Below are 25,972 nucleotides of genomic sequence, written 5' to 3'. Positions count from 1 at the left end.
AGCCCTGCCGGCGCGGGGGTCCGCGGAGGTTGCCCCCTACCCTCACGGTTTTGTCCCGCAAAAGGGCCCTCGGTGAGAAGAGGTGTTTGCACCCCCCATTTAAGGCACAGACCTTTCCGCTGATTATCCGATGTGGGACTAAACTGGGAACTCCATCCCACAACATGATTGATTATGACTTGTTTTATCAGAATGTAGTATGAAATATTTGATTTTACAATGAAAATTATTTTCTCTAAATGAATATTTTGTTAATATAAAAACATATTATTGATCCAACTAGGTAGTATAACTTTTACTTACTAAGTTGTATAGCTCATATCTCTTTTTATTTTTCTTTTCTTTTTCCAAATGAATAGGGTTACTTGGAATGAAGAATGGTCCGGGCTTAGAGTTTATGCTAGCAAGTTTGAAGATTTTAAAGCACAATTTTAGTTCTTTAATTGACTATGAATTTGTAGTTAGTGACTTTCTGAATTTTGAGGTTATGGGTTTTGATATTTGAATTTGAATTTAGTCGCTCTAAACTAATATTTATTCAATTATTTAATGGATGATGGATTTGGATCTTTTATTTTATTTGAGATTATGATTGTTGGCTTTGTGTTATCGCGTGTTGTACCCCTCGGTAGCATGGTCGTATTATGTCCCAGATTTGGGACGTGACATTTGATGGTATCATAGCATAGGTTTGATCGTGGGTAGAACTTAGAGTCTAATAATGGGTAGAACTTAAGATTAGGTTTAATAGAATTGATCTAGAGTATTAAGTCCAAGAAGCATGGGTTTAGACCAAAGTTACTTTGCAAAAGCATGGTGGAGTATTAGATGAAGACTAAGTATCTTGACTTGTTTAAAAGTGAAGATACATTAAGTTTCGAGAACGAAACTCTTTTAAGAAGGGAAGAATGAAATGGCCCGATCTAGCCTAGTCCACTCAACTGGCCGAACCCACCTACAGCTTAACCCAGCCGAAGTTGGGCGTGCTTCGTGCGTGATGGGCAGAAGACTCCCATCAGGAGTCTTGTTTCCATCTGTGAAACCCTAACCACTTTGGGAAGAAATTGGAGACCTAGCAGCCACCGGAACCCTAGGCTCCTTCATATAAAGAAACCCCCTCCCCTTCACGACCCTCCATCGTTAAGCATAGATCTTCTTTCTCCTTCATTTTCCCCTTCAAGTTTGTTGTTTCCTAGTATGGTGCCCACTGGAGATTGGGATCAACACTCACCAAAGCCGAGGTAAGAGCCCGATCTCCTTTCTTATCCTTCTCATCTTCTCTTATGTTGGAGCTCATTGCTAGTTAAGAAATACATCAGAATCAATGGCCAAAAACCCTCCATTTGCATCCCCTATTTTTGCTATTTTTGTTTCTTCTTACAACCGCCTCTGTTGCCGGTGTTCATTGTCGAGGCTCTTGGCTGCTTCCTCATGACTTATACCAGAGTCCCTGCAGCCGACAAGCGAGCTGGAACCCAAAAACCGAACCAAGTAAAAAAAATCCCCTGTTTCCTGTTTTTTTATCTCCTCCTCATCAGTTGTTCATCGGCCGTTTACTATCACCAGCGTGCCCTGTTGCCTACTGTCAAGCTAGTGGCTACATCACCATGGCCAGGACCCTCACTGGCCACATCCACCATTAGGTTCTTTTCCCTCATGCCCTTCCTTCTCTTCCTCTAATCTAATAAGGAGGCACGAGCATGCTTTCGTATCTTGTCAAGAAGAAACAAGAAAAAGAATATTAGTAATAAATACAATAGATCCAATGCATGATTCTTTCTCTCTCTACCCTCTTTCTCTCTCCACTTTTGACCCATGGGCCCCATCGGTGGAACCTTGTAGCATTGGTTGAATCATAGTAAGGGATCCTAGTCCCTGGCCATCAGGCAGCCTATCGGACTGATCATCCCGACCCCTGTTGAGTCTTTGAAATCTACTAATCTTGGCTTTGATCAAGTTCTGCTTCATGATTCGTTGATCGAAAGACCTAACCCACCCAAAGTCATCGCACATCGTCACCTAGCCAATCATCTCCTTTTCTTGTTATTTTAATACTATTAAAATCATCAAATAGGAATTAATTTTGCTTTTAATGTTTTAAATAGATTTAGCTGATTTGCCTAGTGAATTTTGAAGGCTCAAAGCAAAAGTGGTAAGTAGACCATATACTCCTTATTAATTTTCAAACTATCATGTGTTTTTCATGCATATGGTTTGTGTTGAGGATATCATATTTTCTTAAGACAAAGGATCAACATATGTATTATAAAAATTATGCTTTATTACGCAAAATTGTTCTATGAGTGTTTTTAATGTACATAGCTTGTTTATGAAATAAAAATTTTCATCATGCCATTTAGTTTTTTTTCACCTACTTATGCGTATGTTTTAAGAAAAAGATATAAATATTATAAAGGCTCTCAGATAGCTATATGCGGCCCCCAAAATTGGGAGAGATCGACATTCGGAACTAGTTCTATGCGAACATAGGGCGTGCCATCAAGTATAAATTTGGCATATAAACTATGAATCATGAAACTTTGCCAATTATGAGCATAGGCCCTGTTATGGATATAAAGTGACCTTAGCACGAATATTTGTGAGCAGTGCTTTGAACTATGATGTAACTAAATAGCAATGAACGATTTATAATTTTATTTGCAATATACACTTGGAACCATATTTATGAAATATTGATGATTTATGCATGCATGATTAATTATGACTTATTTTATCAGAATGTATTGTGAAGTATATTACTTTACAATGAAAATTATTTTCTCTAAATGATGCATTGTTTATATAAAACTTATGTTTGATTCGATAAGATAGTGTAATTTTACTTACTGAGCTATATAGCTCATATTTCTTTTTATTTTTCTTTTTTCTCCTAGACAAATAGGATCACTTGAAATGAAGAATGGTCTAGGCTTGGAGTTCGGGCTCTAGCAAGCTTTGAGACTTTGAAGCAGAATTTTAGTTATTTAGTTGACTATGAATTTGTAGTTGGTGACTTTTTGAATTTTGAGGTTATGAGTTTTGGTATTTAAATATGGATTTAGTCGCTCTGAACCAACATTTATTCAATTATTTATTAGATGATGGATTTGGACCTTTTATTTTATTTGAGATTATGATTATTGGCTTCATGTTATCCTGGGTTGCAACCCTTGGTAGCATTATGTCCTAGATTTGGGGTGCGATAGAGGGTATTTTTTTAAACAAATCGGGCCTTAATCAAATGAGGAAAGGATTAAATGGAATGGTTTTGAGCCAACAGGGCAGACGTTTTGGGTTCCCCTTTGGTTTGGTTTGTTATGCCTCGAACCGGGTGGTTTGGGGTGGTACAGCCAACATTTAGTTCTATACTAAGCAAATAGTGGACGATGTATCATTCCTCCTATTTTATTATCTTGGGTACAGCCAACATTGTTCTATACTAAACAAATAGTGGATGATGTATCATTCCTCCTATTTTATTATCTTTTAGATGTGTTTGTTGATCTTTAGGGGTAAAAGAAAATCAGTGTTTGCCTTCCCAATACTCTAAACAACTAAACAACACAAGAAGCAACTCATTAATTACTTTGAATATTATATACTGCCCCACTTGCTATTGAGCTCCAGAGCAGCAAAATCTATATAAACATTAACATCAAGCTAAATGATTATAAGAAATACAATGTGTTTATAGGCCAAGAATCTAAGAGAAGCTATTCTAGTGACAGAACATGAAGTGCATTGGCACCATGTTTGTTCCAAAGGCCATTCTACTATATTATCGTTGAAATTGACCTAAATCCTTGGGATAAAGTTATGGCTTAGAAATTATCAAGTGATATAATCCACAAACCATTAGCATGTTTAGAAATCAACAATCTAGAGCCTATTTCTTGAATTTCCATGTATTTCCAAGCATTATATTTAACTGTTGTATATTATGAATCAATGCACCTGAATCAAATTGAACTATGACAACTCAGAAAGGCTTGGCACATGAAGAAAGCAACCAAAGAAACTATAATTAAATATAACCTAATGAACCGATTGTGGAGAAGGAAAATTTTCTCAACCCACTCAACTCGAATCTTTCAAAAAAAATTTAGGAGAAAAAAAACAAAGATGGTGAAAATAGGATTTAGGTCCCTTTTCTTTCATTAATACCTCAAAAACTGAGGTACATAGTCTCTATTTATGCTAGTTCGAACAACACTAGCTTTCTCAAAATAGACATGACTAGTGAAAATAAACACCGAAAAAAAAAAATTCTACAAGAGGTAGATCTCAACTCCTATATTAACTTTGCCTCTTGTTACTCCACTTAATTCTTTCCGAATTGGAAGATACACTCGATCAAAATCCTTTCTGAAAAGAAAGTTTTTGATTTGACCGTTTCATTTTGGGGCTAAACCCTTTAAGGGATGACGCCACAATGTAGATTTTGAAAAATCACCCAATTTGGAAAAAAAAGAACCATCTCAATTAGAGGTCATATAGACAAGTTTTGGCCTCTAAAAGTTTGGTATGCGATTCAGCTATCCAATGTGGCAGATCTTGCTCCTGGACCCTTTACAACCCTGCCCGTATGGGGCAAATGGTCCACATCGAATCTTGATCCTCCTGGATCACCTAATGAAGTATAAATCAGCATAAGTTAGTACTCGCATTTTATTCATTTTAAGATAAATGAATACCTTAGTGAAGTCCAAAACTTTGACACAGGCTTGCCTTAGGGATATGCATACATACATACATATGTACATACATATATACAAACATACACACATACATATATAAGTGTATGTATGTATGTGTGTGTATATATATATATGTATATATATATATATGTATATGTATATATATATATATGTATATATATATAAGGGAACACTGTGGATGTATGTTTTGTATCCATGTATATATATATATATATATACACACACATATACACACACATATATGTACACACATATGCGCACACGCATAGACACATGTGTGTATATATATATACATGGATACAAAACATACATCCACAGTGTTCCCTTATATGAACAATAGACCAGAGGGAACTGTTGTGTAAATTTTGAAGTAGTACATCCAATTTTGTGGGGATAAAAAGAACAGAACGAAATAGAGGACATGAATACCCATATATCAATGTAATTCAGGTTGTCACTTGCGAAAGCAACTAGTGCCTTGACATCCTTTCCTTCTCTAACATCACAAACAGTTCCCTGCATTTATAGGAAATGAGATGACGATGAATTACTAAAGAGCAAACAAAGAATTATGTAATACAAACCAAGGTAGGGCAAAAACAGAAAAAGAACAGAAGCAGCCGTGCAGTAGATACCCACACATGCTGCTCTCCAAATTCCTGCCTCAACTGTTGAACTGCTAATTCTACACGCTCACCTGTACGGTATCAATTACATGTTAGTGATAATTTCAGTAAATTGTCTTGATACTTTCAAAAGGTTTTAATAAACAGCAACAAAAATTGGTACAATAAGCTGGGTAGAAAAGAGAATAAATGTTGCCAATAGTAGAATAAGTGTTGCCAATAGTGCCTTATATTGAAATTTCCCTATGAAACACCATCAGCTATCTTAAAGCCTTAACTCAGATGTACATATGAGTGTTGAACAACAAGTTCATACCTGATCTTGAGCAAACTATGACATTGTCACCCGCCTTTAGAAATTCTTTAGCAAGTGCATAACCAATTCCTATGTAAAAACAAATCACGGTTCAGACTTCAGAGTATAGCAATGCAGTCAGCAAATCAGGTGGAGATATAACATAATCAATTAGAACTAAAAAGAAATGTTCCCTTTTGAAAGTTTCAGTGATTCTCTTCCTCCCTTCAGTAAATCATACATGTCAGAAAAACTGGTCATATCTATGACAAGAGGGTCCTGGAACTTATCGCTCTTATGATGACAAACAGAAGGTAAGTCCAGTATTGTCTTTTCCCTTCCCTTTCTTTTAACCTTTGTTTTTTGATTCCATTATTTTCTATTCTTCTTTCTTGGTTTTGCCTCCTTTTCTTTGTTCTTCTATCTTAATGATCTTTCTTTTGTGTTTCATTTCCCATAGGTTTATCTTTTAGTTATATAAATATCAGACTTTTACTAGAAAATGCCAGCAAACTGTTGATCTTGGTTATTCAATTGCATCAAGCCCTAAAAACCCAATTCAGTTCCTAAAATCCTAAACCCTAGGTTAAACTATAGTGAACCATTGTCTATTTCCTTTAAGAATGCTGCCTTTCTAGTTAAGTTTTATTAAATACTTGGGTATTATCCTGAAATTCCCTTGACTATTCTACATCAGTTTGATATTGGAGCTTTAGGTATGCCATCATGTTCTATTGTAGTGGCTTATGCAGCACATGGAATATATCTCATTATAAAAGATGCCTTTATGAAGATCTTCTTGATGAAGCTTTCACCAGAGAACTTGAACCACATGAGTTTCCAGATTGGGTCATGATCTAGAAGATTATTTTGATTGGTAAAAGATGCCTGACTAGATGTAAGTATGCTTCACCAAAAGAAGATTAACAGGTCGAGCTTACAAATAGTGGAGATGCTGGGTGAACATCAGATGATTTGTCAAGGCTGAGATAATATTATCAAATGGGAGGAGATGAAGAAATTGCTTAAGGAGAGGTATTTGCTACCCTATTACAAAAAACCCTTTATCATTCAGCATGTTAGCAGATATGACCAATCTATTTCTAAGAACGAGCTTCTCAAAGCTCATGGATCCTATTAAGGAAAGATCTGGGCTATATGTTGGAAAGCTTGAGGAAAACAAATGCACAAAAACAGGTCAAGCACCTCACATTTCTTGTTCTTATTAGGCGTGCAGAAACAAGAGCAATTATTTCAATTAAAAGCCACAACAAAGTGCCTTTGAATCAGATCATGTTACAAGAAAGTATAAATGGCATCCAAGTCCATTTCCATGGATGTCGAAACAGAAGAAGAGGTGGAGCTTTCCCAAGAATTGGAAGATTTGCAAGATTCTAAAGGCATCATGGAAGAAAAGATGGTCATAGAAGAAGCTTCACAAGATTCACATAATATTTGAGTCTGATAAAGTACATGTCAACGAAGCTATGAATTTCAAAGATTTTGCAAAGATGCTAGAAGAAAGGAGGTGAAATATAGTGCTGATCCATCAACAGAAGCCTGCTCGGATGCTGAATTTAATCAAGAAGATATCAAAGGAGCTGGAAATTTTGATCCTCAAGATACTCCGAAGAACAAAGTGGTATACAAGATCCACAAAAGTTGGAAGAAATTGTGACCTCAAATGACACTAATGCGATAACATTTATATCCTTCAAAATGATATCATGATGGAACAAGGTTAGTTGGAAATTGATGAGATGTTCACAGATTCGAAGCAGGTCAAGATTCATTTCAACTTATTGCTTTCTTTTTATTTCTTATTAATTTTAGTTTTTAAGTGGATTTATTTTGAACCAAAGGCTGAGATTAAAAGATCTCAGAATTTATGAGATAGCTTAAGGGGTCAACTTACCATAGTGCTATTGACAATGGCACTGCTCACATTATAGTAATCATGAACAATATCCACGCCTTCTGGGGGCTATTTTTGGGATTATCAAACATGTTAGCTTTTTTTAAAGAAAAATTGCAGGATCTTGAAGTTATGTAAGCAAGTCTTATCCAGAAAATGAATGCAATATCAGTTTTTCTTCTCTCCTATGGCATGATGTTGTAGAACAAGTGTGAGGCTTGCAATCCTAGGAGCAATTCCTAGGTCCTGGTGTGAGTCGAATATTATCTTTTCTCTTCCCTTTACTTTTAACTTCTGTATTTTGTTTCCATATTCTCTATTCTTATTTACCTGTTTTTGCCTCATTTTTGCTAGTCTTTCTCTATTATTGATCTTTCTTTTCAGTTTCATTTCCTGTAGGTTTTTGTTTTAGTCATATCAATATCATCTTTTCACCAGAAAATTCCAGCAAACTCTAGACCTTAGCTATTCAATTGCATAAAGCCCTAAAAACCCAATTCAGGTCCTAAAATCCTATCGAAAACTCAGTGATTATCTTGAAATTCTACCGATCTACAGGCTTAGCCCTATCCAAAAGCTTGCCTTCGACTATCCTACATCAAAATGGAACTTACTGATCCATCCACTAATTATCAAGGGACCACTTCAGTACAACAAGATTGCCACACTAAGTCAAAAAAAACTAGCCAAGAAACTGAACCATATCTCAATGTTAAAAATTAAAACAAAGAGTTGAGCAGGAACTATGGACTATTAAGGTTTTAAAAACCTGATATCGGCCATCATAGTGAATGATGTAGACCAAGATAAACCAAGATCTTAGTTTGATTTTGCTGAGATGGAAATGGAAGGTAGGGAGATCTTCGAAATACTTAGTCTAATAAGGAAGTAAAAATGTCGTGCCCCCGATCCGACTTCACGAACCGGAAGTCGTGTCAACCGCCGCATACTCATAGGGAACCCTCTCTACGAGCATGCAAAGCATCTCAACATGATATCATAAATATGCAGCGGAATAATTTAAATAATAATTTGCAAACTTTATTTCAATAACTAGCTCAATATTTAAATGTCTCACGATTCTAACAATATTTTAGGGTAGTACATCAATTTAAATAAACTCCAATCTCAAAAAATTTGTGCCTCTACTAGTCCCTCTCCCATATTGAAAATCCTGATTAGGCAAGTTCTTTGAATTTGTAAAAATAAGAAATTGTATAATAAGCTGACAGTCCAGTAAGCAATGATCATTTAAGCTAAACAAAACAGAAAATCATATAGATAATAATCTATAGAAAATATGCATATATGCAGTACCATGGTCTGCCAAACCGGACCGTACCGGCCTGGTACGGACTGGTCCGGCTTGAAACAGGTATCCGGACAGCGTGGAAACCGGTTCTAGCTATTTTTGGGCCGATCTCGACCGGTACGCATGCGTATCGGTCATGTATCGGCTGGTACTGTTCGTGTACCGGTGCGAACCGGCCGTGCAGGTGCGGTGCCACGTGCGGCCCTTTCGGCCCCACGCTCGGGCAAAGCACCCCGCGTGCGGAGAAGAGCGCCCGCGCAGGTTCGGTGCCACGTGCCCGTGTGCAGGCCCGCATTTCCCCGCCCCGCGCGGTTCCGCGCACTAGGGAATCGCGCGCGGGCGCTGTGAAACGCCGCGCAGGCATTTCCCCCGCCTGCGCACTTCCCCAGCTAGCACGGGCGAGCTTATTAGTGCCACAATGTGGCATTTAATGCCACTGTGGCATTTATCCCGCGGGCCCGCGCGCAGGCACGCGATTTTCCACCCGCACGCGGTTCCGCGCACTGGGGAACGACGCGGTTCCCCGCACTTTGAACGCCGCACGGGCGTTTCCCCCGCCCGCATGGGGCAGCGTGTTGGAGGGTGACTTTCGGCCCCCAAGCCACCACACCAAGTCTTGCTCGTGCGCACCTTGCGGATGCCTTAAAGTTGTTGGAAAAGGGCCGATCGGGTAACGCCAAGGTAGTTGAGCTTGTGCTGCGGTGTGCCAAGCTCTTAAGTAGCCGAGGGAATCAAGGCAAGGGGAGGGTCTACTGGTTGCAGCTTGACCCGACCCTTGGCTTGAGAAGAAAACAATCAAACTTAAGAGTATTTGTGGAGAAATTTAGAGGAACGCTTGATTGATTCTATTTTCCAAAATGAAGCTTACAAGCAAAATATCTAAGAAAAACTATGATGGGTTTCCCTTAGCCCAAGTCTTGGACAAACCCCAAGACCGAATACAAAGAGACAAGGTCCCTCCCAAGCCACTAAGGCCGAAATACAACAAGTGCTAAGATGCAAGATAAAAGATGTAAGATGGTCAAAAGAGCCTCATTCCCTCTTATTTATAGTGCTCCCCAAGTGGCCCAAGAGTGGCCAAGGCATAGGGGTCTTCATGGCATGAGAAGGGCCAAAGGCATGGGCAAGCCTTGGGCATAGGCTGTTGGCCCGGCTGGGGCCTTGGCAGGGGGCTGGCAGGCCTATGGCACGGCCTGGGCGCTGTGGCAGGGCGCCTGGGCGCGGGAGGCTGGCTGGCAGGGCGCCTGGGCGCGCGGCAGGGCGCCTGGGCGCGCGGCAGGGGCGCGGCAGGCGCGCATGGGCGCGGCAGGGGCGTGGCAGGGCGCGGCACGGGCGCCGAGGCGCGGCAGGCGGCGTGCGCAGGGGCGGTCGGGCGCGCGTGGGCGCTCGCGTAGGCGGCGCGCAGGGACGGTCGGGCGCGCGTGGGCGCACACGCCAGGCGGGTCTGCGGCGAGGTTCGCTGGGCCGAACCTCGCCCGGGCATGCTGGGGCGCGCGGGCGGCTGCGGTCAGCGGCGAGGTTCGCTGGCCCGAACCTCGCCTGGGCGTGCGGGCGCGCGCCTGGGCGCGCGGGCGCGCGGCCTGTGTCCTGGGCGTGCCCAGCCGTGGCCTGAGTGCGGCTGTGGCCTGGGCTCGCCCAACCATGGCCTGGGCGCGCCCAGCAGTGGCCTGCGGCGTGCTTGGGCCTGTCTTGGGCGCGCTCGTGCGTGGGCACGGGCGCGGGCTTGGTTGGGCACGGGCATGGGTGATCTTGGCCGAGTGGAGAAGAGCTTGGCCAAGGCTAGGCCAAGCATGGAGGGGCTTGGCCAAGGCTTGGCCAAGAGTAAATGGGCTTCGGCCAATTCTTTCCAAGCAAAATAGTAAACTCATACCTTGGCATATCCTTTCGTGGTCCTCCTCCGGGCCGGTATTCCCCCTTGGTTGAAGGCCCCGACGGTGGCGCTTGCGAGGGTCTTCAACATTCTCCCTCCCTTGAAGAATATCCTTGTCCTCAAGGATAAAATGTGGGTATCGCCGGGTCATTTCTTCATAATTCTCCCAAGTGGCCTCTTCTTTTGGCATACCTTCCCATGAGATTAAGACTTGCCATTCTTTTCTTCGTTCTCTCCCTTTCCTCCAAATGCGGTATTCAATGGCTTCCTTGGGTTGGAGTAATAATCTTCCATCATGATCATAGGTGGGTAAGTCTTTTTCTATCAATGAAGGGTCACGCACCGCTTTCTTGAGTAGAGACACATGAAAGACCGGATGTAGCAATGAAGTAGTGGGCAAGTCCAACCGATATGCTACTTCTCCCATTCTTTCCACCACTTTGAATGGCCCATAAAACCTTTGAGATAGTTTGTGGCTAAAATTCTTCTTGAGGGATTTTTGAGTATAAGGTTGTAACTTTAAATAAACAAAATCCCCGGGATTGAAGGTTACCTCTCTTCGGTTCTTGTCATAGTACCTCTTCATCCTTTCTTGGGCCTTCTTGAGCTCCCTTCTTGCATTGGTTAGAGCTTCATCTCTTCCGGCCAATGTTTGTTCTACTTCTTCATTCTTGGCCGTCCCCCTCTCATGTCGGTGCAAACCCGGAGGCGGTCTCCCATAAACTAATTCAAATGGGCTAGTTTTGATAGATGAATGAAAGGTAGTATTGTAACAATACTCGGCCCAAACAATGAAATCTCCCCATTTGGATTGTTGGTTGTGGCAAAAGCATCTTAAGTATTGTTCAAGGGTCCGGTTGGTTACCTCCGTTTGCCCATCCGTTTGAGGATGATAGGATGAGCTTGTCTTCAATATGCTTCCTTGAAGTGTGAATAATTCCTTCCAAAATGTGCTCATAAATACTCTATCCCGGTCGGATACTATGCTTTTTGGAACACCATGCAACTTGATCACCGACTCCACAAATGATGTAGCCACCGATTTGGCCGTGTAGGGATGTTTGATGGGGATGAAATGAGCATACTTGCTTAGCCGGTCCACTACCACCATTATGACTTCATACCCCTTGCTAGTAGGCAAACCTTCAACAAAGTCCATGGAGATGTCTTCCCAAATCATACTTGGAATAGGGAGTGGTTGAAGAAGACCCATTGGTGCCCTTGGATCATACTTGATCTTTTGGCAAATTTCACATTCGGCCACCAATGTCTTGACTTCGGCTTTAAGTCCCTCCCAATAGAAGAAATGCTTAACTCGGATATAAGTGCGAAACCAACCCGAGTGTCCACCTTCCTTGCTATTGTGAAAATGATCAAGGATGCTTCTTCTCAAATTAGGGACATTAGGTACATAGACATACCCTTTGTAGATGATGAGTCCCTCTTTGAGATTGTAGTTGGCCACCCCCTCGGTTGAAGCTTCAATCTTTTCTTTGATCTCCAAGGCTCGAGCATCAAGCTTGTTTGCCTCCCGGATTTGGTCCCAAATCCTCCATTCGATCCCACTAAGAGCCATGGAAGTAGGCTCTTCTCCTTCGGCCGCCCAAAGCATTGGGCTTCCTTCTTTCCTTGATAGTGCAGCCGCCACCTTGTTCTCCTTCCCCGGTTGGTATACAATGTCATATTCAAAGCCAAGTAGTTTGACTAAGAATTTTTGTTGATCCGGGGTCACAATTTTTTGCTCCAAAAGATGCCTTAATGCTTGTTGATCGGTGATAATAGTGAACTTCTTCCCAAGCAAATAGGGCCTCCATACCTTGACGGCATGCACCAATGCTAGTAGCTCCCTTGCATATGTTCCCCACGCCTTCTTCATGGGACCCAAGGCTTTGGAGAGGAAGGCTAGGGGCCTCTTTTGTTGCACAAGGACCGCTCCGATGCCATCTCCACTTGCATCGGTGTAGACTTCAAATGGAATAGAGAAGTCCGGAAGTGCTAGGACCGGTGTTTGAGTCATGGCCCTCTTCAAGTTGTCAAATGCTTCTCTCGACTCCGGAGTCCATTCAAATTCTCCCTTCTTCAACATGGAAGTTAGAGGTCTAGCAATCAACCCATAGTTCTTCACAAACCTCCGATAGTACCCGGTCAATCCCAAGAACCCTCTAAGAGCCGAGATGTTCTTGGGTAGAGGCCAATCCACCATAGCCTCAATCTTCCTTTGGTCCACCTTCACACCTTCTCCCGATATGATGTGCCCCAAATATTCTAACTCCTTTTGGGCAAAGGCACATTTGGAAGGCTTGATGTAGAAGTGGTGCTTCTCCAAGATGGATAACACAACCTCCAAATGTTTGACATGCTCTTCCATAGAGTGGGAGTAGACCAAGATATCATCAAAAAATACTAGCATGAACTTCCTCAAGTAAGGCCGGAATACCTCATTCATTGTAGCTTGAAATGTGGAAGGAGCATTGCAAAGGCCAAATGGCATGACAAGGTATTCGTAGTGGCCCGAATGTGTCCGGAATGCCGTCTTGTGAATGTCTTCCTCCTTCATTCGAATTTGGTGGTACCCCGCCCTTAAATCAAGTTTGGTGAAGACCGTTGCACCATGTAGTTCATTAAGCATCTCATCCACCGTGGGAATGGGGAATCGATCCTTGATAGTTGCTTCATTCAAGGCCCGGTAGTCGGTGCAAAATCTCCATGTGCCATCCTTCTTTTTCACAAGTAGAACCGGAGATGAGAAGGGACTTGTGCTATGGCGGATCAACCCTTGCTTCAACATCTCCTCCACTTGTCTCTCTATCTCCTCTTTTTGAAAATGAGCATACCGATAGGGTGGAACGTTCACCGGTGTAGCTTCATTCTTCAATCTTATAGGGTGATCAAAGCTTCTTGGAGGTGGGAGAGATGTGGGTACCTTCATAACATCATGGTGAGCCTCCAATAAGCTTCGGATCTTTGGAGGGATGCCCTCCAACTCATCTTCTTTCTTGTCTTCTTCTTGGTGTTGGCCGGTCATCACAATGGCATAGCAAGAAGCTCCTCCTTTGCATAGCTTCTCTATCATGTTGGCTTCACAAGACCGCACCTCTTTGTTGCTCATGGCGGTCCACTTCTTCTTTTGGCCTCCAAGCTTGAACTCCATAGTCATGGTGCTATAGTCGGTTAGCACCTTCCCCAAGCCTTTGAGCCAAGCATTGCCCAACACCACGTCCAAGCCGACTAGTTGAAGAACATGTAGGTCGGCCTTGACCCTTACTCCTTGGATATTCATGCGAACATCCCTTACCACCTCTTGACATTTGAGCTTCTCCCCACTAGCGACCTTTACTTCAAAGGGCTCCACGGTCGCCCCTTTCAATCCCACCTTCTTCACTATTCCGGAGTTGATAAAATTATGGGATGAACCGCTATCTACCAAGAGAGATACCTCATGTTTGCCCACCCATGCCATCAAACGCATGGTGGACGGTCTTTGTACTCCGGACATGGCATGCAAGGATAGCTCGGCCTCTTCTTCTTCCGGGCTAAAATCAGCCCCATGGTCTTGCTCCTCCTCATCTTCTTCCTCCGAAGCCTCCGAAGTAGCCTCCTCCTCCTCGGAGCCCACATCTAGAAGGAAAGCTTGACCGGTTTTGCATTGATGGCCCCGGCTCCACTTGTCACCACATTTGAAGCATAGTCCCTTCTTGATGTAGTCTTGGAGCTCATCTCTAGAAAGCTTCTTGACATGTTGAGGCCGCTCCTTGTACTTCTTCACTTCTTCTTTCCCCTTCCAAGGCCCCTTCGGTGGTAGTGATGTAGAGGCCTTGTTGTTGAAGCTTTCTTTGGACATTTTCTTCTCCATGCCATAACTTTGGTCCAAGATCTCGGCCATCCTCATAGCTTCTTGTAATCTTGCCGGTTGCTTCAACTTTAACTCCTTGGCAAGCCAAGGCTTCAAGCCATCAAGAAAAGTGCCCAACAATGCTTCTTCCGACCACCCACTCACCATGGTTTGTAGAAGCCGGAACTCATCAATATATGCTTGCACTCTTCCTTCTTGCTTTAGCTTGGCGAGTTGGCCATGATGATTCACAACGGGAGAAGGCCCCCATTGTGACATGAACTCCTTCACGAAGGCCGTCCAACCAAGCCTCTTGCCATCTTTCTCATATAGGTCACGGATCCACCTCCACCACCGGCTAGCTCTTCCCTCAAGATGGAAACTAGCTAATGTGACCCGATCCCTCCTTGGTACTTCATAGACATCAAAATATTGCTCGGCTTTGTCCATCCATTCATAAGGATCACCACCGCCGAACTTGGGAAAGTCAATCTTCGGTTTTCTTAGCCCTCTATCTTGGTGTCTTGGGCCCCTAGCATAATCTTCATCATAGTCTTCATTCCTTCTTCTTCCTTCCATGAAGTTCCTCCGGCCTATAGGCCTTTGGTCATGGAATGGATCTCCCTCGGGTTCACTCCCCTCTTCACTATGGCTAGGTCCCTCTTCTTCTATCCACCTCTCAATCTCTATCCCCCGGGCTTCAATTCTTCCTCCTCTCCTCCGAGGCCTCTGGTGATCTAACTCCTCCATTCGGTTAGCCCGTAGGCTTTCCGCATCACTTCTCCTCTCATCCCTTCCATGACCCCGCCGTGAGGCGTGCGACCATGGCTCCTCATCATTTGATCTTTTATGCTCTCTCTCTCTTTCTTTTTCTCCAATCCTCCTCTCTAACCTCTCCAAGTGAGCATTCATCCCGGCTAGGGTATTGGATAGATTTTCTAGGATTCGATTTTGGCTTTCAAGGGTTCGGTTTAGGTGGGCCGAACTCCCCTCCAATGCCTCTAGCCGAGCATGGTGAGAATTTGAATTAGCTCCCGACTCCATTGTTTTGCTTCTACAAATGCACCTCCAAACCTCCTTTGGCCGTCACCCAAGGGATGAACCGACCCTCCTTCTTATATATATTTTTGAAAGGTACACCACTCAATCAACTCCAATTACAACAATGGTTTACAACAAATAAGCCTCACAACCCGAGAGTAACGTGTTGTTGCTCTACTTGCTCCCTACCCGGTGTAGTTAGGAGGGCACGAGGTACTACCAGTAGCCTCCCTCTTGTGCCGTCCCTCTATACCCTAACACCGAATAGTTGGGTCAAATAGCGCCGGGTACTACCAGTAGCCTCCCCGTTGGCACTATCCCTATGATGAGCAAAATAGAAGAACAAACCGTCCTCTTTACAGCAAAAATGTTCACTCCCTTTTGCAAGCAAGGAATTTAAAGTGCCGAAATTTAAGTACTACTTGCAAGTAAAGAACTTCTAGTTTACCCTCCCACACTCACAACAAGAAAGTCTAAGTGCCAGAAGTAGTAGGAATCTTAAGGCTCACTTCTAAGCATGCAAGAAAGTAGTACTCCTTAATCCCAACCCGAATTGAAAATTTCTTGGTTTTAAAGGCGTTACCTCTTTGGAGAGACCTCCCTCGGAAGTCTCTCAATGAAAGCACCAATGTTGGAGGGTGACTTTCGGCCCCCAAGCCACCACACCAAGTCTTGCTCGTGCGCACCTTGCGGATGCCTTAAAGTTGTTGAAAAAGGGCCGATCGGGTAACGTCAAGGTAGTTGAGCTTGTGCCGCGGTGTGCCAAGCTCTTAAGTAGCCGAGGGAATCAAGGCAAGGGGAGGGTCTACTGGTTGCAGCTTGACCCGACCCTTGGCTTGAGAAGAAAACAATCAAACTTAAGAGTATTTGTGGAGAAATTTAGAGGAACGCTTGATTGATTCTATTTCCCAAAATGAAGCTTACAAGCAAAATATCTAAGGAAAACTATGATGGGTTTCCCTTAGCCCAAGTCTTGGACAAACCCCAAGACCGAATACAAAGAGACAAGGTCCCTCCCAAGCCACTAAGGCCGAAATACAACAAGTGCTAAGATGCAAGATAAAAGATGTAAGATGGTCAAAAGAGCCTCATTCCCTCTTATTTATAGTGCTCCCCAAGTGGCCCAAGAGTGGCCAAGGCATAGGGGTCTTCATGGCATGAGAAGGGCCAAAGGCTTGGCCAAGGCATGGGCAAGCCTTGGGCATAGGCTGTTGGCCCGGCTGGGGCCTTGGCAGGGGGCTGGCAGGCCTATGGCACGGCCTGGGCGCTGTGGCAGGGCGCCTGGGCGCGGGAGGCTGGCTGGCAGGGCGCCTGGGCGCCTGGGCGCGCGGCAGGGCGCCTGGGCGCGTGGCAGGGGCGCGGCAGGGCGCCTGGCAGGGGCGCGGCAGGGCGCCAGGGGGCGCGGCAGGCGCGCGTGGGCGCGGCAGGGGCGCGGCACGGGAGCCGAGGCGCGGCAGGCGGCGTGCGCAGGGGCGGTCGGGCGTGCGTGGGCGCTCGCGCAGGCGGCGCGCAGGGACGGTCGGGCGCGCGTGGGCGCGCGCGCCAGGCGGGTCTGCGGCGAGGTTCGCTGGGCCGAACCTTGCCCGGGCATGCTGGGGCGCGCGGCCGGGCGCGCGGGCGGCTGCGGTCAGCGGCGAGGTTCGCTGGCCCGAACCTCGCCTGGGCGTGCAGGCGCGCGCCTGGGCGCGCGGGCGGGCGGCTGGGTGCGCGGCCTGTGTCCTGGGCGTGTCCAGCCGTGGCCTGAGTGCGGCTGTGGCCTGGGCTCGCCCAGCCATGGCCCGGGCGCGCCCAGCAGTGGCCTGCGGCGTGCTTGGGCCTGTCTTGGGCGCGCTCGTGCGTGGGCACGGGCGCGGGCTTGGTTGGGCACGGGGATGGGTGATCTTGGCCGAGTGGAGAAGAGCTTGGCCAAGGCTAGGCCAAGCATGGAGGGGCTTGGCCAAGGCTTGGCCAAGAGTAAATGGGCTTCGGCCAATGCTTTCCAAGCAAAATAGTAAACTCATACCTTGGCATGTCCTTTCGTGGTCCTCCTCCGGGCCGGTATTCCCCCTTGGTTGAAGGCCCCGACGGTGGCGCTTGCGAGGGTCTTCAACACAGCGTGCCCGTGCGCCCATGCGGGCTCATTAATGCCACATGGTGGCATTTATCCCGCACGCGGACGCGAAAATCGAAAGAAAAAAATAAAAACTTACCAATTCATACCAAATATTCGAATCAAATCTTTCTTATGGATTCAAATTCTTTCAAATATTCAATTCATCTTATCAATCCTGAGCTATGACCATATCTTTCCTGCGGCAAGATCATAACAACGGCTTATCTTCTTGCAGTGAGCTGTGCATCATCTTGCAACAAAGTTCTTCAGGACTGCGTATCTGTTTACGGTATGTCGTTCATCATCTTGGACACAACCTTTAGGACAAATCATATACCAACGTATTAGGCCTCATTGGCGGAGTCCTTAACATAGCTAGGTCGAAATTCAAATAGTTCTAGATTTCATATTTCAGTTCTAAAATCATGCGGTCTCAAAATTAATCAATCACAATATTCCAAAATAACATATTCCGTAATATACTATCCATCAAATTCATGCATCATGAATAATACTACTCAAAAGTCATGAATATAATAATTTAATAATTACTAATAAATTTAAAAAAAGTGAAATATTACTTACCCTAAGAACGCAATCTAACTAACAGATCTAATTAATCTCAAAAATCCTTCTCGGACCCTATATCCAAAAATTATATTTTTCATTAAAATTTCATCAGAATTATTTTTTTAAAAAATAAAAATCTTAAATTCTATCATCCTCACAGGGCTAATCAAGCGGGAGTGTCCAACACTCCAGTCAGTCTGATCAAAGTGAAATTCATCGAATTATGCTCGGACTAGGGTACAGATGGTTCAACAGAGATCGAGAAGTGGTCAATCAGATCGGAAAGAAGGAATGAAATCGAAAAAATCCAAAGAAAAATAGAAAAAAATAGAGCACCGATTCTTGACATAAAATCGGATGATCCCTGGCCGGAATCAGGGCTTTCAAGGACCACAAAAGAAGGAGAGAGAGGCCAACTAAAGGTTGTCGGATTCTTACCTAGCTTCCGGCGACAGTTGGTAGCAACAACGGCATCAAAAGTGGTCGGCATTCGAGGAGAAAATCATGGAATTCGGGCGACTGTTGATTGGGAACTTGGGCTATCTGATGCGGTGGAAAAGGGATGAGGGAGGAGCTCTAAATAGCGCTCGGCCGCAATCAAAATCCAACCTGGAGTCGAATTCTGTCCGCCGAACTCAAGAGGAAGAAGACTCCCATCGAGAGACCTCTTCCCTCACACGTGCCACGCACGTGCATCAATTGGTTGGGCCAACTCCTTTGGGCCAGATACTCTGGGCTGGTCAAATGGATCGGGCTCAGATACTTGGTATCACATTTTCTCCCCCTAAAAAAATTCCGTCCCCAAAATTTTCTTTCCTTGCGCTTTCAAAAAGTTAGAGATACATAGTTCCAATCTCATCCTCAAGTTTCTAAAAATTCTGTTTATCAGCACAACTTCATCATTAGTTCTTATCATAAGAATAAGGTCATATACCTCCAAACTTGATTCTTTTTGTAGATGATGTAAATCAAACTTCTCTCTTATAAACGAAAATCAACATCTTAATTCTAAATAAGAATGTCAAGTTTCTTTGTCAATATATCAACTGCTCTTGATTAATCGATCTATCACAACATTAGATCATAAACAACTTCAATCCATCCCTAATAGAATATTCATTAAGGTCGATAGTAACCTCAATCTCTTTCAATTAAGGCTGCAAATGGGTCGGGTTGACCTACTACCCGAACCCGAATTATCCATAAAATGCGCATAAAGGCATCAGCCAAGCTAACATTACTGCATTCTATGCTCAAGATTTTACGTAAGGATGGGCATTGTGTCCTCATATTTTCTCAAATGACAAAACTTCTTGATATACTTGAGGATTATCTGACTATAGAATTCAGTCCTAAGACATTTGAAAGAGTGGATGGTTCAGTGTCAGTGGTTGATCGTCAAGCAGCAATTGCTCGTTTTAACCAGGACAAAACTCGATTTGTATTCTTATCATCCGCACGCTCTTGTGGCCTTGGGATAAATCTGGCCACAGCAGATACTGTCATTATATATGATTCAGATTTCAATCCACATGCTGATGTACCAGCAATGAATAGAGCACATAGACTTGGGCAATCAAACAGGCTTCTGGTGTACAGGTTCGTGGTACGTGCTAGTGTCGAGGAGCCATCTTGCAGCTTGCTAAGAAGAAACTGATGCTTGGCCAACCATTCATGAACAAGTCAGAATCTCAAAAGGAAGTGGAGGACATTCTTAGATGGGGAACAGAAGAACTTTTCAATGACTGTGATGCTGTAGATGGGCAAGATCCAAAAGAATCTTCTAGCAGCAAAATTGATGCTGTATACCAGGATAAATGCACTGATGGATGCACAAAGATCGTGTGGGATGAAAATTCAATTTTAAGGTTTCTTGATCAGTCAAACCTTCAGTCAGCAATCTCTGAAAGTGCTGATGGAAAGTTAGAGAATGATATGCTTGGTGTCGTAAAGGTGAGTTGTAAGCTTTCTCTGGTGCAGTAAAGTGCTGATCATTTACCCAACAATCCGAACCGAACTTGACTCAGACCCGAACTGGACCCAAATATTTTGGATTGGGACCGGATTATACATAGACTCAATCCGACCCGAATGACCTCTTGGGTCAAAAATTGTAGCCGTGGACCCGATCCAACCAAACCCGAATGACCCATTGGGTTAGGTTCGCGTCTAACATTAGAACCCAAACAAGAAACCGGGTTGGGTCGGGATCACTCGTGACTCGGTCCGACCCGACCCATTTGCACCCTTGCTTTCAATCAAATAGAGGGTTGATATTAATTGAAGTACAAGCTTCAGATTTAGAAGGAAAGAGGTCTACACCAAAATATTCCAGCACCAAGTTCAAAAATCGATAATCCACTAATTCTAGTCTCAAGATGCTAAGAATTTTCTTAGCACAGCATAAAATTGGAGAACCTAAGATAATACGGCGACATCCAAAAATCAAAACATTGTCCTTTCATTTAACAAGAAAATCCTACTATATAAAAAACAGATTAAGTCCTTTATTATTAAAACTTGTCGAATCAAAAAAAATAATACCTCTGACCAACTTAGAAAAATAATTCAGACCACTATGTTTTGCTGTGCACTATGATTGAGACTAGGGTATGCCGTACCGGCCCGCACCAGCCGGTACGGGCCCGTACGAACCGGTCCAGGCTGGGATCGGTACCGGATCAGTGTGCAATCCAGTACCGGAAGCTTATCGTTAGAGAACCGACCGGTACGACTGCCGTACTGGTCGATACCGATCGTGTACTGGTGATGTACCAGTGCGAACCAGGTGGTTGGCACCGATATCATTTTTTTTTAATCACAGCGCGCACGCTGTGGTGTCATTCGGGCCACGCACTCCCTCGAGGCAGAGCACCCCGCACGGGCGCGATTCCCCGCACTGGTTATTCAATATACAAGAATTTCTATTTTTGAATCGAGGGTTCATAATATAAGACTTATCTAGTCTTATCAATTTTTTGAATTTTTATTTATCAAATAAATCATCGAAAACTTACAGCGGCTTGCCAAACAAAGACTAAGAGAAAAAAAAGTACAGGTATGACAGGCATAACATTTATGATTGGATTTAAAAAGGCATAAGCTTCGGGCAATTTGGTGAAGAAAAAACTATGCGAATAAAAGACAGAGTTAAGATAGATGCAGATTAAACTAAAGATATTAAACATAACAAAATTTCGTTCTTGTGGATTAGAAAATTTTATTCTGATTGAGTTTTTTTTATAAGGAAAAAAAAGATAAGTCAAAAAATCTTTTTTTTTCTTCAAACTCTCCCAAATAAAAATCCTTCCTTCCATTCTCAAATGAGAATACAAGGAATTTCATTTTTATACAATATCTTAACTGAATTCCATGTAATGATCAATGAATTTTTTTGATTCTATATCTACATGTGTTGAATCCTAGCAACAATATATTCCCAATGTATTTATTGAGTTGGGATTGACGAATAACCAATACCAATATTAATGTTTATTAGTGTCAGATAGAAACTCTGTGGCCTTATCGACCCAAGTCCATGCGTGGACGTGAACCGAAAAAAAAGGGCCCGGTTCCTACCGGACCGGTTCCGGTACGAACCGGTCTCAAACCGGTCCGGTAGGCAACCGGTACGCCTACCGGTACCAGTTCAGCATACCTTGATTCAAACCATCAAAATTCTTTGGATTCACTAATAACTTTTGATCAAAATACTACTTTGTATTATGCACTAAACTGATCAAAAATTTGAATTTCCAAGTAAAGCCCAAAAAGAAACTTTTGATTCTCGTCTCCTAATTTACCTCGAGCACATCCATCTAGATTAACCCTCGAGTTAATTGATACATTCAAAACCATCATGTAGGCTAGTTACTATAATTCAAATATGAGTTAAATCTTAATTCTCTTGTCAATTTAACTAGACGATTTCAGGTCAAACTCTTACAAGTAAAAACAACTAAAAGAATTTTCTTAATGCTCCACCAAACTAGAAGGCTTTAAATCAACACGAATGAGTAAACCGACTCAATCATCTCTCCTAAAGTTTCATTATCGAGATCTTTAGCATTTATGAAAAATCTTCTATGATAATCATGCAAGACTTAAAATTTCAAATTCTTCATGCAAAACTAGATTTCATCCGCAACCTCAACAATATTGGCAAAAGATTCCTAGATCAACTTAACAAACCAAACTTTGAATTGAAGTTTATTACACACCACAGTCTCCAATAGACAAATCAGATATATTATTTGGATCCAAAGATGGTGATAAAAATTATTAATAATTCTACCAAGATGAATACTTTATAATCTCAAAATAAAATTAATTCTTCAATAAGAAAATAACCTTTTTGCATATTTTTCTTCTACATGCTAGTTTCATTCATAATCCAAACACAGATTCAAACCTCGAAGAATATTCCAATTGGGTACCATAAAAATTTTTCATAGCCGAAATCTTAAACAACTTTGTATGAATGGATCTTAATTTGCCCCTGGAATTTTTCTTCAAAATCAAGCAATATCACAGTTACCTCCATATCAATTTTTGAGTTTCCAAGTTGACTTAAATAACAAATAATCACAATGCATGATAATATTCCATGGTCAATCCTCTTGCACTTAATTTAGATCCAAATCTAACTAAATATAATTTGATTCCTAGATTGCCCAACCTTCCATCATGTGTCAAACCTTATAAATAAATTTTATCATAATTCCTTGGTAACCTTTTCATACATAATCGCAAAGGCTAAATAGAAAATCTTTAAAGTAGCTTACAATGCAATCGACATAGATTTACGTCCCAATATCTCTACTCTCTAGTGTCTACCCACCTACACTCATCCTATGCCAGATTTTCTTGTCTTAGAATTTTATCCACTTACGCTTTGATACCATTTGTAACAACTCAGAATCTCACCTAAAAAAGCTAGCCGGAAGGTATTATTTAGGTTCTTTGATCCTATATAAGTATCCAAGATCGACCTAGGGAATAACCGATATAGGATTAAACACGCGCTCACACGAGTCCTCACATGTTCCTTCCGTTTAAGCCTTGGTGACCTTGCTAGGCTAAGGGTTCAAATTCATTCAAATCTAGTCACGAGCACCACGAACGGCTCGTGGTCAGCCTCCATAAATCCATATTGCAGTTTTTCTAGTCCATATACGTCACAGGCCAGGTCCCCTCTTATACCATTCTGTCACGTCCCCAACCTGAGTTCACGAACTGGAGGTTCCCAACAAATATATAAGGCATCTCAATATGATATCATAAGTATGTAGCGGAATAATTTAAATAATAATATGCATAGCTTAATATTTAAATATCTCATGATTCTAATAATATTCTAGGATAGTACATCAATTTAAATAAATCCTAATCTAAGATAATTTGTGCATCTGCTAGTCGCTCTCCTATATTGAAAACCATGATCAGGCTAGTTCTCTGAATCTATAAAAAATAAAAAATCGTATAATGAGCTAGACAGTTCAGTAAGCAATGATCACTTTAGCCAAATAAATCAGGTAATCAAATAGATAATAATTTGCAGAAAATAAGCATATATGCAGTACTAATATATGAATCAAATCTTTTTTAAAATAATAAATTTTTGTTCATGAATTCAAATTCTTTCAAATATTCAATTCATCTTATTAATTTTGAGCTATGACCACATCTTTCCTGTGGTAGGATCATAACAATGGCTAATCTTCTTGCAGTAAGCTACGCATCATCTTGCAGCAAAGTCCTTCAAGACCGCATATCTGCTTGCGGTATGTCGCTCTTCATCTTAAACACAACTTTTAGGGCAAATCATGTATAAATGTATTAACCCCTATTGGCAGGATCCTCAACATAACCAGATCGAAATTCAGATAGTTCTAAATTTCATATTTCAATTTTAAAATCATGCGGTGTCAAATTCAATCAATCATATGCATAATAAGATCATATATCATCTTAATATTTCAAAATAATATATTCTGTAATATACTATCCATCAAATCCATGCATCATGAATAAGACCACTCAAAAGTTATGAATATAACAATTTAATAACTGCTGATAAATTTAGAAAAAGTGAAACATCACTTACCTTGCAAATGCAATCCAAGTAATACATCTAATTGATCTCAAAAAAAATTTTAGAGCCCAATATCCAAAAATTAGATTTTTTATTAAAATTTTATCATAATTATTGTTTTAAAAATAAAAATTTTAAATTCCAACATCCTCCTAGGGCTGACCAAGCGAGAGTACCCAACACTCCGGTCTGTCCGATCAAGATGAAATTCATCAAATCATGCTCGAACTAGGGCATAGATGGTTCAACAGAGATTAGAGGATGATCAAATCTAACAATATTCGGAAAGGGCCAAGATGGGGGCCGGTGTTCCATCCATCGAACATAGATCAAGGCCCTTCATCAAGGTCAATCCAAAATCACTGTGAAGAGTCCCTACTGGATCCAACTACCCTAGAGAGAGTAGAGAGAAAGTCCAGATAGAGAGAGAAACTTTGTAGAAGGAAACAAAAGAGAGTAAGGATGAAAAAGAGAGAAAAGAGAGAGAAAAAAGCTTCTCTCTCTACCAAGGAAGAGGAGTGGCTGCTGGTGGAAGACGAGAGGCCCAGGGAACCACGACCGACCAATTGATGGTCAGCGGTCGGTGGTAGCAGGTGGCCAGTGGCGGAACATCCAAAAATAGGAGTCACTACCCCTTACATCATGTAATCGAGGCTTTCCAACGGTCGAAGCCTCGACCACGGCTGCAAAGCATCGTGAGGAACCAAACGGAGGCCTTGGTGACAAATCTGGCAGCATCATCGGCTGAAAAAGGAATAAAATTGAAAAATCTAAAGAAAAATAGGAGAAAACAGAGCACTCATTCTTGACAAAAAATTCGGCGATCAACCGGCCGGAATCAGGGCTTCCAAGGACCACGGAAAAAGAAGAGAGAGGCCAATTAACGGTTGCCAGATTCTTACCTAGCTTCGGACGACGGTTGGCAAGAGCAACGATGTCAGAAGTCGTCGGCATTCGAGGAGAAAAATCAAGAAATTCCGGCGACGACGTTGATTGGGAAATTGGGCTCTCCGATGTGGTGGAAGAGGGATGAGGAAGGAGCTCTAAATAAAGCTCAGCCGTGATCATAATCCGGCCTAGAATCGGATTCCGTCCATCAAACTCGAAAGGAAGAAGACTCCCATTGAGAGTCCTCTTCTCTCCTCGCACGTGCCACACACGTGCATCAATTGGTTGGGCCAAATACTTTGGGCCGGTCAAATGGACCAGTCCCAGATACTGGGTATCACAAAAAATGTGATAAAAATACTGACTAGTATGTTGGGTTATACCAGATTACCAGGCTTGATGATAATGGCCATGATACATATACATATAGCAATATATATACATATAATATACATATACATATGCCTATACATATACATATACATATATACATATACATACGTGTGTGTACTTGCATCATATTGGTAAGTGCCCAATACATATACTTTTGGTTTTGTTAGACACCTAGATTAGCTAAAATAGTTAAAAATCCTTCCTTAACAGCATCTTTCGTAAAATTTTTCAGATATCAGTTTTGGTAAAAGAACATTTGTACTAAAACTTCCTAACCAAACAGCACCACAAAGTGACTCCAGAAGCAATTGAAAATATTGGCTAGT

General features: G+C 42.4%; 1 protein-coding gene across 6 annotated transcripts in view; it reads right to left on the bottom strand.

Moving 5' to 3' along the window:
- NOL (NYC1-like protein) overlaps positions 1-25,972 on the bottom strand; it is a 42,505-nt gene that overhangs the window by 14,778 nt on the left and 1,755 nt on the right. For 3 of the 6 annotated variants that reach the window (XM_088715526.1, XM_088715542.1, XM_088715531.1), the window contains exons 2-4: positions 5,661-5,729; positions 5,303-5,415; positions 5,148-5,234 (exon numbers count right to left, since the gene is read on the bottom strand). In XM_088715526.1, coding sequence (XP_088571652.1) covers positions 5,148-5,234; positions 5,303-5,415; positions 5,661-5,729 — 269 coding nt within the window. The remainder of the gene's footprint in view (positions 1-5,147; positions 5,235-5,302; positions 5,416-5,660; positions 5,730-25,972) is intronic. The other 3 variants (XM_088715532.1, XM_088715552.1, XM_088715560.1) reach the window with 1 other exon arrangement.

The sequence above is a fragment of the Phoenix dactylifera genome, chromosome 1 (genome assembly GCF_051530095.1).
Source record: "Phoenix dactylifera cultivar Ajwa chromosome 1, Ajwa_hap1_PhDact_Kaust_v1.1, whole genome shotgun sequence".
Lineage (NCBI taxonomy): Eukaryota > Viridiplantae > Streptophyta > Magnoliopsida > Arecales > Arecaceae > Phoenix > Phoenix dactylifera.
Note: the sequence above shows the minus strand (reverse complement) of the source record. Positions and strands in the feature narration are given on the sequence as shown.